Source organism: Cuculus canorus, chromosome 9 (genome assembly GCF_017976375.1).
Source record: "Cuculus canorus isolate bCucCan1 chromosome 9, bCucCan1.pri, whole genome shotgun sequence".
Lineage (NCBI taxonomy): Eukaryota > Metazoa > Chordata > Aves > Cuculiformes > Cuculidae > Cuculus > Cuculus canorus.
Genome location: NC_071409.1, coordinates 26,842,706 through 26,863,615, shown reverse-complemented (window position 1 = coordinate 26,863,615; position 20,910 = coordinate 26,842,706). Strand labels below are relative to the sequence as shown.

The 20,910-nt window shown below is 53.7% G+C and overlaps 1 protein-coding gene across 3 annotated transcripts in view; it reads left to right on the top strand.

Moving 5' to 3' along the window:
- Positions 1-10,875: 10,875 nt before the first annotated feature.
- The window catches only part of RYK (receptor like tyrosine kinase), a 40,404-nt gene continuing 30,369 nt past the window's right edge, over positions 10,876-20,910 (top strand). For 2 of the 3 annotated variants that reach the window (XR_008451285.1, XM_054074626.1), the window contains exon 1: positions 10,877-11,186. Coding sequence is in view for 2 of the 3 variants with exons in the window: in XM_054074626.1 (XP_053930601.1) it covers positions 11,024-11,186 (163 nt within the window). In the remaining variant the exon portion in view is untranslated. Of the gene's footprint in view, positions 11,187-20,910 lie in introns of all 3 variants that reach the window. The other variant, XM_054074627.1, reaches the window with a different exon arrangement.

Below are 20,910 nucleotides of genomic sequence, written 5' to 3'. Positions count from 1 at the left end.
AAATGGGTCTCCAGCAGCGCGAGAGGCTCCTCTGCGGGATCCAAACACAACTCGCTTCTGCTCAAAAGCTCTCCTATTTCCACCTCTGTCTTTGCTCCCCTTCCATTCAATGGCCCATGACACCAAGAAGGACACTGAGGGGCTGGAGCGCGTCTGGAAAAGGGAACGGAGCTGGGGAAGGGGCTGGAGAACAGGGGGTCTGAGAGCGGCTGAGGGCCCTGGGGGTGTTTAGCCTGGAGAAGAGGAGGCTGAGGGGAGACCTCATCACTGTCTGCAACTGCCTGAAAGGAGGGTGTGGGGAGGTGGGTGCTGAGCTCTGCTCTGAAGCGACAGGTGACAGGATGGAAACAGCCTCAAGATGCACCACAGCAAGTTCAGATTGGGCATCAGGAAGGATTTCTTCACAGAAAGGGTTCTCAGACCCTGGTAGAGGCTGCCCAGGGAGGCAGTGGAGTCCCCATCCTGGGAAGGTTTTAGTGGACAGTGGATGAAGTGCTCAGGGATCTGGATTAGCAGTGGACAGGGATGGTTGGACTCAATGATCTCAAAATTTTTTTCCAACCAAAGCTTTCTACGATTTTTCTCCCCATCTCGGCTTAAGTCCTATCTCTTTCACCAGCAGCGCTGCCGTTTCTTCACCCTGCTGGGCTGGCGCTGAGGCTGAGCGATGCGCAGAGCTGACCGCGCTTGAGAAGAGCACAGGCTGGTGAGGATGAAGGTTCAGCATCGCTGTGTACCCCGACCTTCCCGCACATGGGGACCAGATGGCAAATCCCAGGCATGTTTTCGTACTCTGCTTTCTTGTTTATCACTGTTTGCAGGGTGTGATTCCTGCTCTCCTCCTCTTCTATGCCAGGCATCTGCTGTCAGAGCTGTCGAATGAGCTCCAAGGCGGCAGCGAGTCCCTGCCGTGGAGCTGCAGTGAGGGCAGCCAGGCAACTAACACAGCCCCCTTGGGCCTTGCAAGGTCCAGGAGGACCATAAGGGAGAAGACAACCCATGTAAGAAAGGGACACGAGAGCCACGGCTGCAGCTGAGCTCAGGGAGGCAGCTGGTGGCTTTGTGGGCATTTGTGCTGCAAAGGAACAGGAGTGACAGGGAACAAACATCGCCCTCGGGACTGCTGCACCATAGGGAGCAGGAGGGCCTCCTCGGGAGGCTGAGGTTGCAGAAAGCATCCCTCTGTGGTAAAGCAAGTCAGACATCACATCACTCCGGTCAGCTTGGGATGCTTCCAGGCAGGAGAACCAGCCCCAGCCCTACCAAACCACATGCTCTTCACACACCACCGAACTCCATCTCCACTCCCACGGTCCAGACAGCACCTCCACTCCTGTGGTCCAAACACCATCTCTACTTTCACAGTCTGGACAACATCTCCTCTCTCATGATCTGAACAGCATCTCCAATTCACAATCCATCTCCACTCCCACCGGTCCTTAGAGGCTGGTGCTCCAGAAGGCAACAGAGCAGTGAAAATTACTGTGAATCTGGAGCACTTCCAGCTCCATGACCTCTCCTGGCTCCAGCACTGGGGAACCTCGGTGCTAGAACTAAGGATCCTTGGTGTGACAATGGCACAGATACTTCAGAACCAACTCAAGAACCCTCAGACTCCTCGTGTGGTGGATCCCTCTTGCTGCCCCCTCTGCTTTGCATTGCACAACTGAACCGCAGCTGTGCGTCTCCCCAACTGTCAGATCCTGTTCATGTGCCAGGGAACAGAATCCCGAGATGACAAAGCAACAGCACGCCAGAGTGAGCTCTACCACCATAAAACAAACTCAAGGCTTAACTCTCGGAAGCCAGTACAGGCAAGAGCATCCCAAACATCTCCATTTGAGGCGGACTCTTCCCACTACCCACCCAAAACAAGCTCAGTCCCTTCCTTTGCTGGAAGAATGGGGACAGACAGCCTTTGCAGTGGATCTGCTTTTCTGGGCTTTTCTTGCCCTTGAAGACATCATTTTGGGGCAGGTGACCCCTCTGCAGCCCACCCTGCTGGCCTCCGGTCCTGGGTGCCCAGGGATATGGGACAACTTCTTTTACATTTCACCCGTGGGCTCTGACAAGAGAAAGATAAGAGCTTGGTTGTGCTACCCATGGACACACCAAGTCTCTGGAACAATCGTTTTCCCTCCTGCAGACAAGAATTTTCCGAGTAACCCTGGGTGCCCCCCTAAGCTTGATGTTAGGAGTGTGACTAGAAAGTGCTGGCTCGCTCCAACGTGCTGAGGCAAGTGCTGCCTCTTCCTTCAGGTTCTGCAACAAACCATTGGTGCTTTGCTTTTGTGCAACACCTGGAGACACTCCAGAAGCTGAGGCAGGTTGGGGAAGGACAGGAGCCTGTGGTCCCGAGGCTCCTGGGAACGCTGGAGGTGTGTTTGCTGCTGAGCATCCCCAGCACAGTGGGTTGGGATGGTGGGGCCGCACTCACCCTGGTTTTGGGCATGGAAACTGGGTGGATTTTAGAATCATAGAATCAGGAAATGGTTTGGGTTAGAAGGGACCTCAAAGCCCATCCAGTCCCACCCCTGCCATGGGCAGGGACACCTCCCACTGGACCGGGCTTCTCCAAGCCCCATCCAACCTGGCCTGGAACCCCTCCAGGGATGGGGCAGCCACCGCTGCTCTGGGCACCCTGGGCCAGGAACTCCCCACTCTCAGCGTCAAGAATTTCTTCCTAATGTCTGATCTAAATGTCCCCCCTTCCAAATTAAAGCCATCCTCCCTCGTCCGATCACTCCAGGCCCTTGGAGAAAGTCCCTCCTCAGCTTTCCTGAAGCCCCTTCATGTACTGGAAGCTGCTCTACGGTCTCCCTGGAGCCTTCTCTTCTCCAGGCCGAACAACTCCAACTCTCTCAGCCTGACATCTTATTTCATTTTATCCATCTGGTCTTGATCCAGCTTCCCAGGGGCCAGCGATAATGCTCGTCTCACATTCTGGTGTTAAAAAAAATGAGAATTCCACAAATTCTTTCTAAACTCCCCAACTTTCTCAGCTTCCCTGCAATCTCGGGACTTCATCATCTCTGAAAGCCAGTGGAATGAGCAGCATTTCCCTAGGGTTGTAATGCTGACGTAGCAGGGTGGTGAATCAGTGGGGATCTTTCTGCCTGAACCACACTGTACCACTGCTATTGCTGAAGTTTCACTATCTTAAGCCACAAAGCCCCACGCGATCCTGTCTAAGTAGACAGCGAGGAGCTCCGTCGTATCCCATTTCCAAACTATGAACCAGGGAGAACTGTATTAATGCAAAACTATTCTGGTTCATGAGATCCCGCGCCAAACAAACTGAATGCCATGCGGTAATGCAAGCGGTGTGTAACATTCTAAAGGGTATAAATAGCCCTCAGCGGCCTTCGCCTGGGTGCGCCAGAGGGGCAGAGGGAATCATAGCACCCGTGTTTGCCTTGGAAAGATGAGCTGAAAGCCAGCAAGGGGTTTAGGGCTTGAATTTACATTCGATTCTGATTTCTGCCACAACACAGATGTCAAAGCAGGTCAGATTTGCTTAACAGAAACCTCATGAGACCTTCAGTCTGCTCTGTCTTTTCCAAGTCGTTAAATAACACGCAGCAAAGTGGAGTGCTGGGTTCCTAAATGGTGGTCCCTGCTTTGCTGCATGACCCTGCCGCCTTCAGCTTTAGCTGAATTGCAAGTTGCATTCCAAGCAAGCTACCCGGCAGCCTCCAGCGCGCCTCGCGCTCTCGGGGCTCTTCCAAGAAAAGCTTGACGTGTGTGCAGATTGAGGGGCAGAGGCCGCGGAGGCACCAAAACAAGGAGAAGCAATTCTCCAGATGCCCTAGCAAGACATGGCTCACGTTGGGACATCCTTTGAGTGCTGGGAGGTGAAGGGGGAGCGCATCGGCCCCCAGGTTCCTTGCCACCAAGAGCCGAGCCCTGCTCCCACCCCGGCGTCCCCCTTGCTCGGGGCGCCGGGTGAATGAACTCCTGTGCTAGAGTTTGGAGTGGACGCTATGTCCACATTCTTCAGCCCAAGGCCGGGAATGTCAGCTCCTGTCCCGACGCCAGGGGCTTGCATTCCTTCCCGATGCTGCTGCTAAAAAATGCCAGCCCAGAACGGGGCTGGGGAGAGGGGTGACGCTTAGTCTGGGGGACGGCAGGAGACATGGAAGCCTGAAGACAAGCCCTTGCCATGCTGGCGGGTGCGTGGCAGAGCCGGGAAGGGGAAGTATGTGTGTGCTGGCGTGTGTTTACTAAACACTGCTCACCAGGAGAGGGAATGGCTGGAATTCACCCCCCCTCGCTCCCTGCCAGACCCCAAGGACATGCAGGCGGACCCGGGGAATTTGCTCCTCCAGCTTGTTGCCATGGCTGAATATTTCAGAGACCCAAGCAGTAAGAAAATAAAAACAGAAGAAAACCAAAACACTGCATTGGAAGGGAAGAAAAATAGCAGGGAAAAAATGCAGAAGAGTAATGAGAAGGGCTAGTGAGTCCAAGAAATGCATTAGATCATCCTTAGAAACTGGTGTCTGAGGAGTTCTCCATAGCTCAGGCTTTTCTGATTTATTGCATGTTGTTTCAACCGTGACTCCTGGCACCAGCTGGGGCTCCACAGCACAGTGCGCTCAGAGATGTGGAATCGTGGAATCATGGAATGGTTTGGGTTAGAAGGGACCTTAAAATCCATCCAGTCCCACTCCCTGTCATGGGCAAGGACACCTCCCACTGGACCAGGCTGCTCCAAGCCCATCTAATCTGGCCTCCAGGGATGGGGCAGCCACCACTGCTCTGGGCACCCTGGGCCAGGGCCTCCCCACCCTCACAGCAAAACATTTCTCCCCAAGATCTCATCTCAATCTCCCCTCTTTCAGCTGAAAACCATTTCCCCTCATCCCATCGCTGCCCTCCCTGATCCAGAGCCCCTCCCCAGCTTTCCTGGAGCCCCTTTCAGCACTGGAAGCTGCTCTAAGGTCTCCTCACAGCCTTCTCTTCTCCAGGTTGAACAACCCCAACTCTCTCAGCCTGTCCTCGTACAGGAGGTGCTCCAGCCCTCGGATCATCTCTGTGTCCTCCTCCGGACCCACTCGAGTATCATTAAAAGCTGGTCCTGGGCTCCAGGATCAAGGCCAGGTTGGATGGGCCTCGGGCAGCCTGATCGAGTGGGATGTCCCTGCCCATGGCAGGGAGGTTGGAACTAGATGATCTTTAAGGTTTCTTCCAACCCAAACTATTCTATGATTCAATGATCACCTGAGAGGTGCTTAAGAAACCCATCCGTGTTGGCCACTTCCAGGCAAACTCCTGCCAGGATGGCAGCAGGGGTACATCTAGCAGAGGTGACCTAGTGCAGAGCTAGCAAGCAGAGTAATTTGGGACATAAACTACTCTCTGAAATTCTTGGAGAAGGTAAGCAAGGAGAGGCTGGTGGCTGGCCCCAGTGTGAGAACGTACTCGGTTGTACTCCTTGCTGACAACAGAGAGAAGGGGAGATGCAAACCTGCAGGCAGGCAGGTATCCCTGGCTCCTCTGATCCTGAAGGGACTTGTTTATATCGGTGCGCTGGGTATTTAAATCACTCTGCGGGGAGTTTTTTACAAGCAGGTTTCGGCATGTGGACTGCAAGGCATTGATCCCCATGTTTCATGTCCGTGACTCTCTGGGAAAGCATTCCTTCCTCGTGCAGAGGCAGCACAGGGGATCAGGAGCCTGGAGTTCCCACTCAGGCCAAGATGATGCAATCCTGGCTCATTCGCCCCTATGGAACCAATTCAGTTCACACGGTAGCAACGGGCATGGCAACACCCAGAGGGTCTTAAAACCCCATGATGTTACGGTACTCCAGGCAAGGTTGGATGGGGCTTGGAGCAGCCCAATCCAGTGGGACATGTCCCTGCCCATGGCAGGGGGGTTAGAACCGCATGATCTTTAAGGTCCCTTCCAACCCAAACTGTTCTATGATACTATGATTTTATGACTCCTGGCATTCAGGTCTCCTAGGAGGAACTGATTGGTAGCAATGACAGTGGAATCGAGGACACCCTTACGAGTTTTCCAACCACACCAAGGTGTGCGATGTGGTTGACACACTGGAGGAACCTGGACAGGCTGGAGAGGTGGACAGGCTGTGGAAACCTCGTGGAGTTCAACAAGGGCAAGGTCCTGCACCTGGGTTGGGGCACTCTAAGCACAAATCCACGATGAGTGGAGGATGGATTGGGAGCAGCCCTGAGGAGAAGGGCTTGGAGTGCTGAGGAGGAGAAGCTCAACATGAGCCGTCAACGTGCACTTCCAGCCCAGAAACCACCCGTGTCCTGGGCTGCATCCAGAGCTGTGGGACCAGCAGGGAGGGAGGGGATTCTGCCCCTCTGCTCCGCTCTGAGAGACCCACCTGGAGCCCTGGGTCCAGTTCTGGAGTGCTCAGCACAGGGAGGACATGGAGCTGTTGGAGTGAGTCCAGAGGAGGCCACGGAGATGATCCGAGGGCTGGAGCAGCTCCTGTACGAGGACAGGCTGAGAGAGTTGGGGTTGTTCAGCCTGGAGAAGAGAAGGCTGTGGGGAGACCTCAGAGCAGCTTCCGTCACTGAAAGGGGCTCTGGGAAAGCTGGGGAGGGGCTCTGGATCAGGGAGGGCAGGGATGGGACGAGGGGAACGATTTTCAGCTGACAGAGGGGAGATGGGGATGAGATCTTAGGGAGAAACGTTTGCTGTGAGAGCGGGGAGGCCCTGTCCAGGCCCAGGGTGCCCCATCCCGGGGGGGGTGGAGCCCCTGCTTCAGTGGGGGGGTCCCCGCCCAGGCAGGGCTGTCCCGGCCGGGTCCGTCCCCGCCGGTGTCTCCCCGGGGCTGCGGGGTCGGTCCCGCTCCGCTCCCGCCGCAGCGCGGGCCCCGCGCGCCCCCCAGTGCCCTCCGCCGGGACTGCCGCTGGGCTCCAGGGTTGGTCCCATGCGGGAGGGTCAGATCTCTGCAGCCCGAGGAAAATCAGGCTCTGTCCTCCCCTAAACAATCCAAGCCCTGGGAAGAGTGGAGAGCTTCACGCTCTCGTGCTTCCAGCTCTGATGGATCCAGGGGTTCCACAACGCCTTCTGTCATGGGGTTCCATGAAGAGACACTCAGTATCTCCTTCTGTTTCTCATTCACACTAACTTCTATCCTGGTGAAAACAGAGATTTTAATGCTTTCCCAGAAAGGGAGTCAAATAAACATCTTCCTGTTCCCGGGCAAATGCCCCAGTTATGCTTTTGTAAAAGAAGGATGGGATATAGCGACTCAGACAACAAACTCTCTCCATTTCCATATCATGTGTGGGCTCTGAAGGCTCCGGTAAACCATAGCCCGGCTGAAAGCGCCACAGCACAGGGAAAAACATCTATCAGCAATCTGTCACACATGACCACGTAAGTTTGCATCTGCGGACTTCCCAAGGGAGAAGGGAACGGCACAGAGGGGACTCGGCTCTCGGAGGATGGGTTGCTGCATTTGGAGTCACAGTGCTGAACTCCAGCGCAGGGTCAGTTGTTTCAGCAGAGGGGTCAGGAAGTCCCTGAAGGCAGTTTTTGAAAGTTCTTTTGCGCTAAAAGCCAACAAAAGACCAAAGAGGTGACAGAAACCCAGGAACCCCAGGCTTCCTCGGGGGCAGCTCCCTGGGGTGCAGCACCATCCAGCTGCTCTTGGGTCTTTGCCATCGAGCGATTCTCAGACCATTTGTGCCGAAGTGGTTTTAACCCCTAGGATTCAGGTGGTCAGGGGTTGGTTTTAACACCAGCAGCACCTTGACGAGCCAGGAAACCTGATGTATGTCAGTCTCATCCATATCACCCTGGGTCCAACAGCCTGTGCCAGCCACAGGCGCAGACAAAACGGTGCTGAAGACAAACCCTTTGATTCAAGGTGAGACCAGGTGTTCTGCAAGATGGGAAGAGATCCCACCAAGCTGGGGCTGGCAGTATCCATTGCCAGCTCCAGAGAGCCAGCATCCCTCTACCAGGAGGGAGCTCCCAGCTTCAGGTGCCTCCTCTGCTCCCTCCAGCAGACTTCTTTCTGATTTTCTCTCCATTTTGTCATCAAAATAGTGTTATTTGTCATTTTCTGGCCTGTCCTGATACCAGCTCTCACCTGAGCATTAAAGCTCTGACTGTCTGAGTACAGAACAAAATGCAATTGCATTACAAGCCTTGTTGTGCAACCCATGCTTTAAAACAGCCCCAAACCCTCGTGTCCATTGGCAAGGAAAACGCTTCGGATGACACCTCCCCCAGCCAGCATCCCCTGGGTGTCCTGGGGAGGGAAGAGGTGAGACTGTCGTCCCAAGCACAAACAATTTATTTTGTGTTTAGCAATACCACAATGTGCAACGGGCTCCTTAAAAGGCAAAGAAATGGCATCTGCCGTAACAACTACGCTGCATTTGTCCTCTGACGTCCTGCTGTCCTCCAGCCTCTGCTTGCTTAATGCCATAGTAGCTCTCAGGCAGCTTTGTGTTGCCAGGATGGTTTTTTCCTTTAAACGCCACATTTCCAGGAACTTGTTGTACATGGCATTTCCCTCTGCTGCCGTGCAAGTGACTTTTCCTCTCTTTCTATCTTCCCCCCGCCGCAGTGGTCCGACTGCGCAGGGATGGATCGTCCAGCTCCTCTTTCTCAAGGGCAGCCTTGTGGACCTGTGTGTACAGTTGGAAGTCAGAAAAAGAAAGTAGGAGTCTGTTGAGAAAGGGAGAAGGCTGGAAATTGGAGAATTGTACGAGGACAGGCTGAGAGAGTTGGGGTTGTTCAGCCTGGGGAAGAGAAGACTCGGGAAGACCGTAGAGCAGCTTCCAGTGCTGAAAGGGGCTCCAGGAAAGCTGGAGAGGGGCTCTTGATCAGGGAGGGCAGGGATGGCACAAGAGGAACAGTTTTGAGCTGAAATAGGGGAGATTGAGATGAGATCTTAGGCAGAAATGTTTTGCTGTTCAGGTGGGGAGGCCCTGGCCCAGGGTGCCCAGAGCAGTGGTGGCTGCCCCATCCCTGGAGGGGTTCCAGGCCAGGTTGGATGGGGCTTGGAGCCCCTGATCCAGTGGGAGGTGTCCCTGCTCATGGTGGGTGGTTGGAACTGGATGGCCTTTGAGGTCCCTTCCAACCCAAAACCACTCTATGATTCTATATCCTCTGTCTTCTAATGTATCAAATTCTACTTGGTGCCATTAACTATCAGGTCTTTGCTTCTACAGATTTGTTTCTCATCCAGAAACGAGCGGTGGTAAATGTTGATACAATCATGCTCAGAGAGCACAAGCGATGATGCATCCCGCTGCCCAGCCAAGCAAAACCGTTCCATGTGCACGCTGGGAATTCACAGCTATTGCTAGCAGCTTTCCGCAGAGAGACTTTTGTGTATCCTCTTGCAATTTAATCTTACCCAGAACCATTTGGAACAACCGTGAACTCGATCCTGCCAAAAATAGTCAATGCAGCCAAAAACAATCCAACAGACAGCCCGGGGCTGGCTTGCACGTCACATTTTTCACCTTTTGTTTGAATGGTATGTTTCTTGATCCGCGTGAAACCTTAATTTGATGTCTCATCTAATTAGCGGCCTTCCAATACCTGAAGGGGCTACAAGAAAGCTGGGGAGGGACTGTTCACAGAGGGTTGTGGGGATAGGACGAGGGGCAATGGGGATAAACTGGAGAGGGGCAGAGTTAGACTGGACACAAGGAGGAATTTCTTCCCTGTGAGGGTGGGGAGGCCCTGGCCCAGGGTGCCCAGAGCAGCGGTGGCTGCCCCATCCCTGGAGGGGTTCCAGGCCAGGTTGGATGGGCCTGGATCCAGTGGGAGGTGTTCCTGCCCATGGAAAGGTGGGACTGGATGGGCTCTGAGGTCCCTTCCAGCCCAAACCATTCCAGGATTCTGATTCCAATCCCCCCTAATTATTCTCTTCAGAGCACCTGACTGTGTTTTAATGAGAACTTCGGGGCTCAGCAGCCGCTCAGCCTCACGGGCGCGGCGCAGCAGGAGCGAGCACGGCGCTACCCCTAAAAGCCCCTCAGCGCGGGGGGACAGGTGTGCTCTGGGAAGGCCTTCGTTGGCCTGGGGTTCATGCGGTTTTGGTGTCTTTTTGTTGAAATCAGACAGTGAGACTTCCAGGAGGCCGGTGGCGCGCTGGCTAAAGCGAAATGCAGTGGGATAACGCAGCACGGCGGCCGCTGCTGAGCGGCACAGCTCCGCCAGAGCCACAGCGCCCCGGCACAGCACCGGCCCGCGGGGCCCCGCGCAGCGCGGCTACCACCTGGATCAGTCCCACCTGGGGGCGTGGCCTGTGCGAGGGGGCGTGGCCAAGGGACAGGCCGATTCCACCTGGGGCGCGTCCTCTGCGAGGGGGTGTCGTGAAGAGAGACAAGCCGGGTTGCAGGGGGCGTAGCCTCTGCGGAGTGGGGCGTGGCCAAGAGGCGAGACTGGCTTTAAGGGGTGTGGCCTTTTAGGAAGGGGCATGAGTGAGAGAGGAGGCAAGGAGGGGGAGTGGCCAAGAGGCAAGACTGGCGGTGGGGGCGTGGCCTTTGTGGAGTGGGCGAGGCTAAAAGGTGTGGTTTCTCCGCCCAGGGGCGTGGCCTTTCAAGAAGGGGCGTGACGAAGAGCGCCCGCTATGGGGGCGTGGTCTTTGAGTGAGGGCGTGGTCAACAGGGAGGGTTCCACCTAGGGGCGTGGCCTTTGCCTAGGGGTCGTGGTCAAGAGGCATTCCGTTTCCTCCTTGGCGCGTGGCTTCTGCAGATGGGGCAGGGCCAAGAGACGGTGCGGCTCCGCTGGGGGCGGGGGCTCGGCGGGGGCGTGGCCACAAACCGAGAGGCTGCTTCACGACGGGCATGTGTACGCATGCGCGCCGCGGCGAGGAGTGGCCGTGAGGGGGCGTGGCCAGCGGGGGGCGCAGCCGGGCTCGTCGGCGCGTGCGCGGCTCGGGGCGCGCGGCCATGAGCGCCGGGGCGGGGAGCGGCGGCCGCGCCGTGTGAGGGGCCCGGCGGGGCGGGGGGCCGCCGTCCCGTCCCTCCCTGCCTGCCTCCCCGCCTGCCTGCCTCCCCGCCGAGCCATGGCCGCGGGGTGCTGCCGACATCTCCTGCGGCTGCTGGCGCTGCTATTGCTGCTCCTGCCCGCCCGCGGGCAGCCCGGCCTCGGCCCGCACTGGCCGCCCGCCGGGCCCGGGGCCAGCCTCAGCCTCTACCTCAGCGAGGAAGAAGTGCGTCGGCTCATCGGTGAGTGAGTGGTCTGCTTTGGGCGTCGGGGGGGGCGTGGGGAGGAGTTCTGAGGGGATGGAGTAGGGGGTTAGGGGCCGGGGACCCGTGAGGAGGGGGTCCGGGAGGCTGATGTGAAGGTTTAGGGGCTGGGGACCTGTGGGGAGGGGGTCCGGGGCGCTGATGGGGGGTTTTAGATGTGTGTGGTGGGGGCCTGAGGGGTTGATGTGTTCGGTTAGGGCTGGGGATGCCTGGGGTGGGGGTGTGAGGGGCTTGGGAGGAGTCTGAGGGGATACGATGGTGCGTTAGGGGATGAGGGATATGTCGGGTGGGGTTTTCAAGGCTTGGGGAGGGCTTAAGAGGATGTGGTGGGTTTGGGGATGGAGGGTGTGTGGGGTGGGGGTCTGAGGGGATGGGGTAGTTGCTTAGAGGCTGGGGGATGACTGGGGCGGGGGATGAGGGGCTGAAATGGCTGCGGGGAGGGTCAGAGGGTTGGGGTGGTGGTTTAGGGGATGGGGGATGTGTAGGGCTGATGTGGTGGGTTACAGGATGGGTAATGTCTGAGGTGTGGATCTGTGGAGCTGGGGTGGCCCATTAGGGGCTGAGTGATGGCTGGGGAGGGGGTCTGTGGCTCTGGTGCAAGGGCAGCAGCAGATCTTAGGTGCTGGGGGGATGGAGGAATCTGGGAGCAGGAATGAACAGCCTAAGTCTGAAGTGGGGAGCTGTGGGGCTGGGCTGGAGGTAGGCAAGTGTGGGGTGCTGTGGGCAGCAGAGGTCACAGGGGAATTGGAGGGGTCTGAGAATTCGGGGAAGGGTCTCTGTGCTCCTTATGTGTGTGGCTGGGGTTTCAAGGGAAGAAAAGGGTCCTGGGCTTCACCGTGATGCTGAGGAGTTCCCTGGGTTCAAGCAGCTAGGGATGCCCCATGGGAGCAGGGTGAGCCCTGGAAGAGGTGAGCACCAGGCCTGTGATTTAATTAGCGCAGCAAGTGACATTCAGAGGGCAGAGGGGAGACCTGGCAATAATTGGGTGCGTGTGTGAAAGGAATCTTAATTTCCAGGCAAGCTGACAATTGCTGCGCGAGTACTTGGAGGCAGTTCATGAAGTTCCCATCTGGCCCGCCGCAGACGGCTTTCGCAGTAGTTTTGTGCTCAGAGAGTCTGGTTTAAACACAGATTTGTTTTCTGTAAGCTTTGCTTTGCTTAGGCTCTTGTTTAGAGTTGGTGGCTGGAGTCTCAAAACAAATACGTTGGTATTCCCAGTGGTCTGTTTTTCAGTGAGCATCCTGTGTCTCTGTAGGCTGAAAACTGAGCGGTGCAAGGCTTTATTTGCATCAAATGGACAGAATAAACCTGTTTGTGGTTAATTTGAACTCTAGCTGATGGCAGGGGACCTGAAGAGCCAGCAGCGCTGTAAACATTTTTTCCCTCTTGGCTTGCTGTGGTGATCCGTGTTCCGTTGCCATCAGTCGTGCATTGCGTGTGCTCACTGCCAGATGCTCCCTTGCGGAGAGGGGATCCACGTGTCAGGCTGCTGTCTAGCTGAGTTTCTAAACAAGTAGTTAATCGTGGGAGTACTAAGTGGTACTATTTGCATGGTCCCACGTCTGGTGCCTGAAATGCGTAGTAGTTGGATTTGCTTGGGCTTCTGTGATCTGTAATCGTACATCATCCTGTAGCGACCAAGCAGGGAAGAGCTGCTGCTGTTCTTATTTTTTTGAATCAAATTGCATCCCGTAGCCTCCCCCATGGGTGTTCGTTGCTCACGTGGCCAAAGCCGCTTGTTCCTCAAGCTGGCTGTAGCTGGTTTCTATCACTTAAAGTGTCGATGTTTAACAAGTGGCTCTGCTTCTGTTACCCCGAAGACTTGGATAACTCAGAGCCTAACACAGAGATAACTGACACTTGTTCCCCTTGGTGGGACTCAAATCACTACAAATCTGTTGTAGGTGAAGCTTTCACGATCCACCTTAAGTTGTTGGCATGAGTAGAACTGATTTTTAAGGGTATTCTTTTGCACACCCTAGAAGTTTTCAGCAAGGTGGTGTTTAATGAGGCACCGGGAGAGAGGCAATCAAATCTCCCATTGCTTCTCATGTTCCTCTGGCACAAGGAGGTCCAGAGGAAGACGGGTTTGCTCCGGTTCTTCACGCTCCTGAAAATAAACCAAACTGACTTAAAATGTTCAGTTGTAAGCCTGAACTGTGCTTCCACACAGTCAAGTCTGGTTTCTGCGCTTGCATTGGTGTGCATGAACTTCCAAAGAGGCGTTCCATCTTCTGGGACTCTGAGGGAAGCTGTGGTTCAGTGGATGCTGGAATGCAACGAATAGGAAGGTGATGTTGTGAGCTGTTGGGTTCAGTGAAGCTGTGAACACAAACATGGGAGCTGGTTTCTTTCACCTTTTCTTTCTAAACAGCTCCCTCTCAGCCTTTGTCTTGCTGTGGTTGAAGAGAAAACTCCTAGGTTTCAGAAGTGCTCATAAACCCAAGTGTTTTGTGGGGTCACTGCAGCCTGTGTTGTGTTTCCATGCTTCCAATACCATCCCCACACGTCTTTAGATTAGGAATTTGATTTGGAACTAATGTAAGCATGCGACTGTAAATGGTTGGATCGGCTGTAGACAGGGATGCGACGCCTCCTCCATGCAAAGCCAGAGCATCCACAGGGTCTGGTGTGAGGTCTATGTGGACGTCCCCACGCGTGGTCTCTCCACCAGGGAGGCTGTACCAGTTCAGTGCAGCGCTGCAGGGCTTGCTGCTCAACTCGGAACCAGAGCTTGGTGGCTTACAGAGCCATGGCCTGCAGTTTTAATTAGGTTGTGGCACTTGTAAATGGCATAGTGACTTGCTTGCCATTATTTGTGGCTTTTCTTCCTTCTGTGGTGTAGAGGCAGGACAAATACTATGGTTTGTGGTCAGAACTGTGGTCAAGGCTAGGTTGGATGGGACTTGGAGCCCCCTGATCCAGTGGAGGTGTCCCTGCCTGTGGCAGGATTTGGAACTGGATGGGCTTTGAGGTCCCTTCCACCCCAAACCATACCATGGTTCTATGTCAGAACTGCTTTATGATACTTGCACTGAATATCTAGTGACTGGAAATCCTCATGTTCTTTGTCTGTTGCTTGGTTCCTTGTCCCTGCTAGGAAAGGGAGCTGAAAATCAGTGTGCTGGGCTGAATGTTCAAATTATTGAAAGGTTGAAGTATTTCTTTCTTGTCATTCTTGAGAAGTCCCAGGGCCTTGTGAGAAGCCCACTCTGATGGTGTTGCAGCACCGTTGGGCTCTCGGTGGATTCATTGCTGGCACCTAGAGTAAATTCCCCTGTGAGATGGTAAATTACAGATGCTTCTATGTGGCACCTCTTTAGAACAGAGCAAACAGCACGGAGCCTGTAGGCATCTGCTGGAGGGTCAGTGAGACGTCCGCTGAAGAGCAGATGTTGATGACCCTCAGGCCCAGAGGCAGGTGTCTGGTAGGAGATCTGCAGCTCAGAATCCTGCTCTGTTGTGTGCATGTCTGTAAATCTTCATTTTCTAGCTTTTTTTAGTGCTTGTCTCTGAAGAACAGAGGCTTTGTGCGTGTTATATAGCAAATCAGGTATTGTATTGCTGCAGTCCACATGCTAGTCTCCGCAGAAACCTGTGTGTTAATGCTTCAGGTTGCTGTTAAAAAGGAGCTTAAAAGTGCAAGCTCTCAATCCTGGCACACAGCAGGCGCTGTAACAAAACTGAGTTGCTGCTGATGGCCTCAGAATATCCTACTCTGTTCCACTTAATTGGATGTGTTGATTTTAGGGTTAATTGTTTTATTACCTTGCCCTGTGAAGCTCTGCGGTCTAACAACAGCCCCTGACTGGCACTTATTAGCTGGGCTTTGCAGAGAGCGGTGCTCGGGGTCGCTTTGGAGAAGTGGAGGGGCCGAGGCTGGCTGGGCATTTGGAGGGTGCCTGCTCGCTCTGGCCGTTTCCGAGCTGCAGCAGGTTGGGGCAAGTCATTTGCGTGGCAGCGCTGAGCAATCTGTTTTCGTTTTGGAGCCTGTCAGCGTGCTTAAATGCTTGTCCATCTGATTTCCCGAGCGCTGCGGTCCGTGTCAGTGTTGTTTGGAGGTTTATGAGAATAAGCTGCCTTTGGGGTTCCTCTGCCCCTTTCTGTGCTATTGCCTCACTTTGAGAGTTTTCCAGAGTTCAGACAGCATGAGGATGGCTCTTCAGAGGTGCACATGGTCACATAACCCCCCTGCAATATTGGTGAGGCTTGCAAACCGGCAGAAGGTGATGCTTCCAGGGATTCACAGCAGCCTGCAGAGGGGCATTGGGGGGCTGCTGGTGCACACAGCCTTTTGCCTGGGTTAAGGTTGCTTTGATGAGGCTGGTGAAGGAGCTGGAGAACAAAGGTTACGAGGAGCAGCTGAGGGACCTGGGGTTGTTTAGCCTGGAGAAAAGGAGGCTGAGGGGAGACCTCCTGGCTGTCTGCAACTGCCTGAAAGGAGATTGTGGTGAGGTGGGTGCTGAGCTCTTCTCTCAAATGACAGGTGGTAGGTTGAGAGGAAACGGCCTCAACTTGTGCCAGGGCAGGTTCAGATTAGACATCAGGAAAAATTCCTTCGCGGAAAGGGTTCTTGGGCCCTGGCTGCCTAGGGAGGTAGTGGAGTACCCATCCCTGGAGAGGTTTAGCAGACGAGTGGATGAGGTGCTCAGGGATCTGGTTTAGTAGTGGACTGGGACAGTTGGACTTAATGATCTCAAAGATCTTTTCCAACCAAACAATTTTATGAGGGAAATCTGGGAAATGCTTCAGTCTTTGTGTGCATTGATCGACTCTATGTTGCTCAGCCGGGGGACTGGTTTCTGCTTTGTCACGCTGGCCTGTGTGGTGGGATTTACCAGGTTTGGGGGCTCTCTCTGAACCCATCCCAGTGACAGCACTTTGATCCTGCATGGCTGATGTGCACGGAGCAGGTTTGGCATCCTCTTGCCGCTCTGTCTGCACGCAGCCTTGGGAGGAAGCAGCCATTTCAGCTCCTGAGAGGTCAAGGTCTGTCTGGTGATAAATGCTTGTGGCGCTTGTAACACTCGTGTGTCAGGGACTTGGAAGAAACCTGACCTCAGAGACCGAGGGAGGGGTGAAAAATCCCAGAGCTGTGTTCTTGCTGCTGTGGTTTTACACCTGTGTTCTGTTTGGCAGCATCGTATTTATCCCTGTTGGTTGGTTGGCCTCATGTCGTCTTCTTCCCTGCAGGATAGGGCCAGAATGGAAACAAGGGATAGCAAATAGAGGTAAAGAGCTCCTTGCACGCGTGAGAGAAGCCAGTGAGAAGGGATCACCTTCCTGGCATGAAAGCAGGGGCTGAAACTGCTTCTTAACACAACCTGGGCAGGGGGAAATATGAGAGATAAGGATCATAAGATCTGGAGTCCTCAGCACAGGAAGGACATGGAGCTGTTGGAATGGGTCCAGAGGAGGCCACAGAGATGATCCCAGGGCTGGAGCAGCTCCTGTACAAGGACAGGTTGAGAGAGTTGAGGTTGTTCATCCTGGAGAAGAGAAGGCTGCGGGGAGACCTTAGAGCAGCTTCCAGTGCTGAAAGGGGCTCCAGGAAAGCTGGGGAGGGCCTCTGGATCAGAGAGGGCAGGGATGGGACAAGGGAAAGGGTTTTGAGCTGAAAGAGGGGAGATGGAGATAAGATCTTAGGAAGAAATGTTTTCCTGTGTGGGTGAGGAGGCCCTGGCCCAGGGTGCCCAGAGCAGTGGTGGCTGTCCCAACCCTGGAGGGGTTCCAGGCCAGGTTGGATGGAGCTTGGAGCCCCTGATCCAGTGGGAGGTGTCCCTGCCCATGGCAGGGAGTGGGACTGGATGGGCTTTGAGGTCCCTTCCATCCCAAACCACACCATGATCCTATGATCATGCTCGCAAGCATGGAAAATGCCAGAGTGGTGTTTTCCTGTGGGTGGGAGGCACAGTGGGAGCTGCACCGTGCTCAAGGGCATGTGGTGCTCCCAAATAATGACATACATGGAGAAGGCTGCTGCTTTTGTCCTTCTCTTGTGCCTTTCAGAGTTGTTTGGATATGGGAAAAGCTGAATTAATGAGACAAATTCCAAGTGTATCTTGGTTCGGGGTTGTTTGTCGCTCTCGTGAAACAGGATCGCGTGATGACTAATTGCTACCTGCAGTTGCACGAGCTGAGCCATCCCTGAGGCTCCTGCCACTCTTGAGCGAGAGGCAGTTCCTCTGGTAACTCGTGCGCAGTTTGGAAAGCACACTTCGCTCTCGGCTGTGAAAGCCCACAGTGTGTGAAGGCTGAAGTGCTTTTAATGAGTCATGCCCGATGAATTGAATTTTCTCCCCTTTTTTCCCCCTGAATGGCAGCAGCACCAGCCGATGCCCTGTAAGAATGAATGCTACCGCTCTCTGAGAACGCCTTGTGGCACTACAAAGGGCGTGACGGCAGCGGCTTCAGACGCATTATTTCTCTTCCATCTCTGCCTTTGTCCTCCTTCCAAGCGGATAACTCGCATATTTGCACTGACTGCTTTGGAGATCTGGGAGCAGAAGCAGCAGCATGAAACTAATGTGAGGCTTTACAATTCTGCTGCCACTTACTGGGTGTTGAATAGCTGTAATTAAATTAACCAGTATATTGATTTCAGCGTGCTGCCTGGGGAAGATAAGAGCGGGAACGTAAGCGTTGGCGCAGCTGCTTGGAAAGCTGCAGCTGCTCAGAAGGCAGAATGCGAGCAGTACCAGTGGTGAAGCTGAGCAGGTTGATAAACGAAAGGTGTTTTATCCTCTCAAAACTGTTTTAGCCTTTATTAGCGGCTAGCCTTGTAGAGCCATTCCTTATGGAAGGAAAGGTATCATAGTATCGTAGTATAGTTAGGGATGGAAGGGACCTTAAAGATCATCTAGTTCCAATGCCCCTGCCATGGGCAGGGACATCCCACTAGACCAGACTGCCCAAGGCCCATCCAACCTGGCCTTGAACACCTCCAGGGATGGGGCATCCACAGCCTCCCTGGGCAACCTCTTACAGTGTCTCACCACTCTCATGGTGAAGAATTTCTTCCTAACGTCCAGTCTAAATCTACCCCTCTCCAGTTTAGACCCGTTCCCCATGGTCCTATTCCCACAAGCCTTTATGAACAGCCCCTCTCCAGCTTTCCCATAGGCCCTTCAGGTACTGGAAGGTCGCTATAAGATCTCCTCTGAGCCTTCTCTTCTCCAGACCGAACAGGCTCAACTCTCTGTCTGTCCTCATAGGAAAGGTGCTCCAGCCCTCAGATCATCTTTGTAGCCCTCCTCTGGACCTGTTCCATGTCGTTCTTACGTTGAGGATTCCAGAACTGGACACAATCCTCCAGACGAGGTCTTACAAGAGAGGAACAGAAGGGCAGAATTCCCTCCCTCGCCCTGCTGGCCACACTGCTTTTGATGCAGCCCAGGACACAGTTGGCCTTCTGGGCTGCGAGCGCACATTGCCGGCTCCTGTCGAGCTTCTCATCGACCAGCAGCCCTGAGTCCTTCTCTGCAGGGCAGCTCTCAAGCACGTCATCCCCCATCGTGTACTGAAAACGGGGATTGCCCTGACCCAGGTGTAGGACCTTGCACTTGGCCTTGTTGAACCTCATGAGGTTCTCAAAGGCCCACTTCTCCAGCCTGTCCAGGTCCCTCTGGATGACATGCCGTCCTTGGGAAAGGTATGGAGCTTAGCATTTTTTCTTAGTGTCAAGATGGCCGTAGAAGTGCGTAGATCCGGTTCTAGTTTGTGTGAAGCATGGTTTGCGTTAAACAATTCATGTCACTGTGATGGTAGCTTTCTACAGTGTCTCCACAGGTGTGAAGAGCACGTTCCTTGTGCTTTCATCTCTGCAAGCACCATCTCCTAGTGAAAGCTTCTTCCCATAGAAGGGGGCTGCTCTCTGGCTTCAGTGAGAAAAATCCTGTTTGCCCATGTCTTGGACAAATTCTATTAGAGAAACATCAGCAAGGTGAATTGTGGGTGATCTGGCAGTGAGGATTCAGAGATTTAATGACAGCTCTCTGCTAAGGGTTTTTCCTCTTGTTTGCTAGATGTTGGGAAGCTTCCTGCTCAGATTTCCTGCTAGGGAGCCTTAGTTGGTTTTCAAGGACACAGTCATTGCCTTGAAGTTAAATTGAGTATTTCCTCAAATTGAATTCCTTGTGTATTGTTTTCTATCCCCATAGAATCATGGAATGATTTGATTTGGAAGGAACCTTAAAGTCCATCCAGTCCCACCCCTGCCATGGGCAGGGACACCTCCCACTGGATCAGGGGCTCCAAGCCCCATCCAACCTGGCCTGGAACCCCTCCAGGGATGGGGCAGCCACCACTGCTCTGGGCACCCTGGGCCAGGGCCTCCTCACCCACACAGGAAAACATTTCTTCCTAAGATCTTATCTCCATCTCCCCTCTTTCAGCTCAAAACCCTTTCCCTTGTCCCATCCCTGCCCTCCCTGATCCAGAGGCCCTCCTCAGCTTTCCTGGAGCCCCTTTCAGCACTGGAAGCTGCTCTAAGGTCTCCCCGCAGCCTTCTCTTCTCCAGGATGAACAGCCCTTTCAGCCCTGGAAGTCATTCATATTGCAACAAGCAGTATTTCAGTGAGGGCAATCTCATCAAACGCCTACATTGTACATTTGTACTTGATTTTTAGCCATAATCTTCCATATAGAACCCCTGGTGATTTGAAGTCTGGAGTAACTTACCTGGAGTGTAAATTCCTGGAGTAACGCAATTGAGTGCTGTCACTGTCCGTAGGAAGAACGTGTTACTGCTGGTGCCTGGTGTAGGATAGACTTGCTTCATAAGAGTAAAATCTCGTTTTCCCCATGCTGACAGCAGCCAAGTTTCTTTTGTGTTTTGTGCTTAAGGAGAAAGAAAAAAAGAGTTGAAGCCAGGCTGCGCTGACACAAAGGCATTTGAAAAGCAGTGTTTTGTTGGGCTGCTGGACTGACATGATCCAATTTTGTGATGAACACAAGGGCTGCTCAGCATCTCCTGCACTTGGGAATTGGCCTCTCTCCTTCCTTTCTGAGCTCCTTCAGATGTTTTGTTATGTTAAACAGCGCAAAGAAGGACGGGTTTTCTCCCTGAAGCTGCTTGAATTTACCTTTGTGTTTGCATTCAACTTCAATTTATGCTTTCACGTTTGTGCCCAGGGGTGGGAGGTACAGAGATGTGGAAGTTCATAATGAGATTTAGGGGTTGCCTGGGTAAAAGGGGGTTAGTTTTGCCCTGACATCAAAGCAAAGCCTTGGTCTTGCTGATCTCACATGGGCTGCTGTGGGGTAGTTGAGTCCAAGTGCTGAGAAAACGGATCCTTCAGTGTTGTGCATCGCCTGCACACAGATTCATGTAAGGAGGCTTCTGGAAGCAGCGCTGCAGCCTGGGCTTTAGCACTGTTCATTGCCAATAGACTGCTTAAACCAACTGAAAAGCTGCTTTTCCTGCTCTGCAGTGTGTGTAACCCAGTCCTTTGGTATTTCTTTGTAAGGTTCTCCACCTGCATTGCTGAGAAAATGATGATTAAAGACCTGTCCCTTTTTCTGGCTGTTCATAATGCATCTGTATTTTGCCTCCAGAGCCAGCTCTTTTCTTCTTTTATCGTTCTGTATGTGGTGTAGAGCATTGTGTTCCTCAGCACCCTGCTCTGTACCAGATTCCATCTCACCCTGCTCCTGTGTTTGAAAGAGGTCTACCTTTTAAAAAAGTAAAAACTTGAGGTTTAAG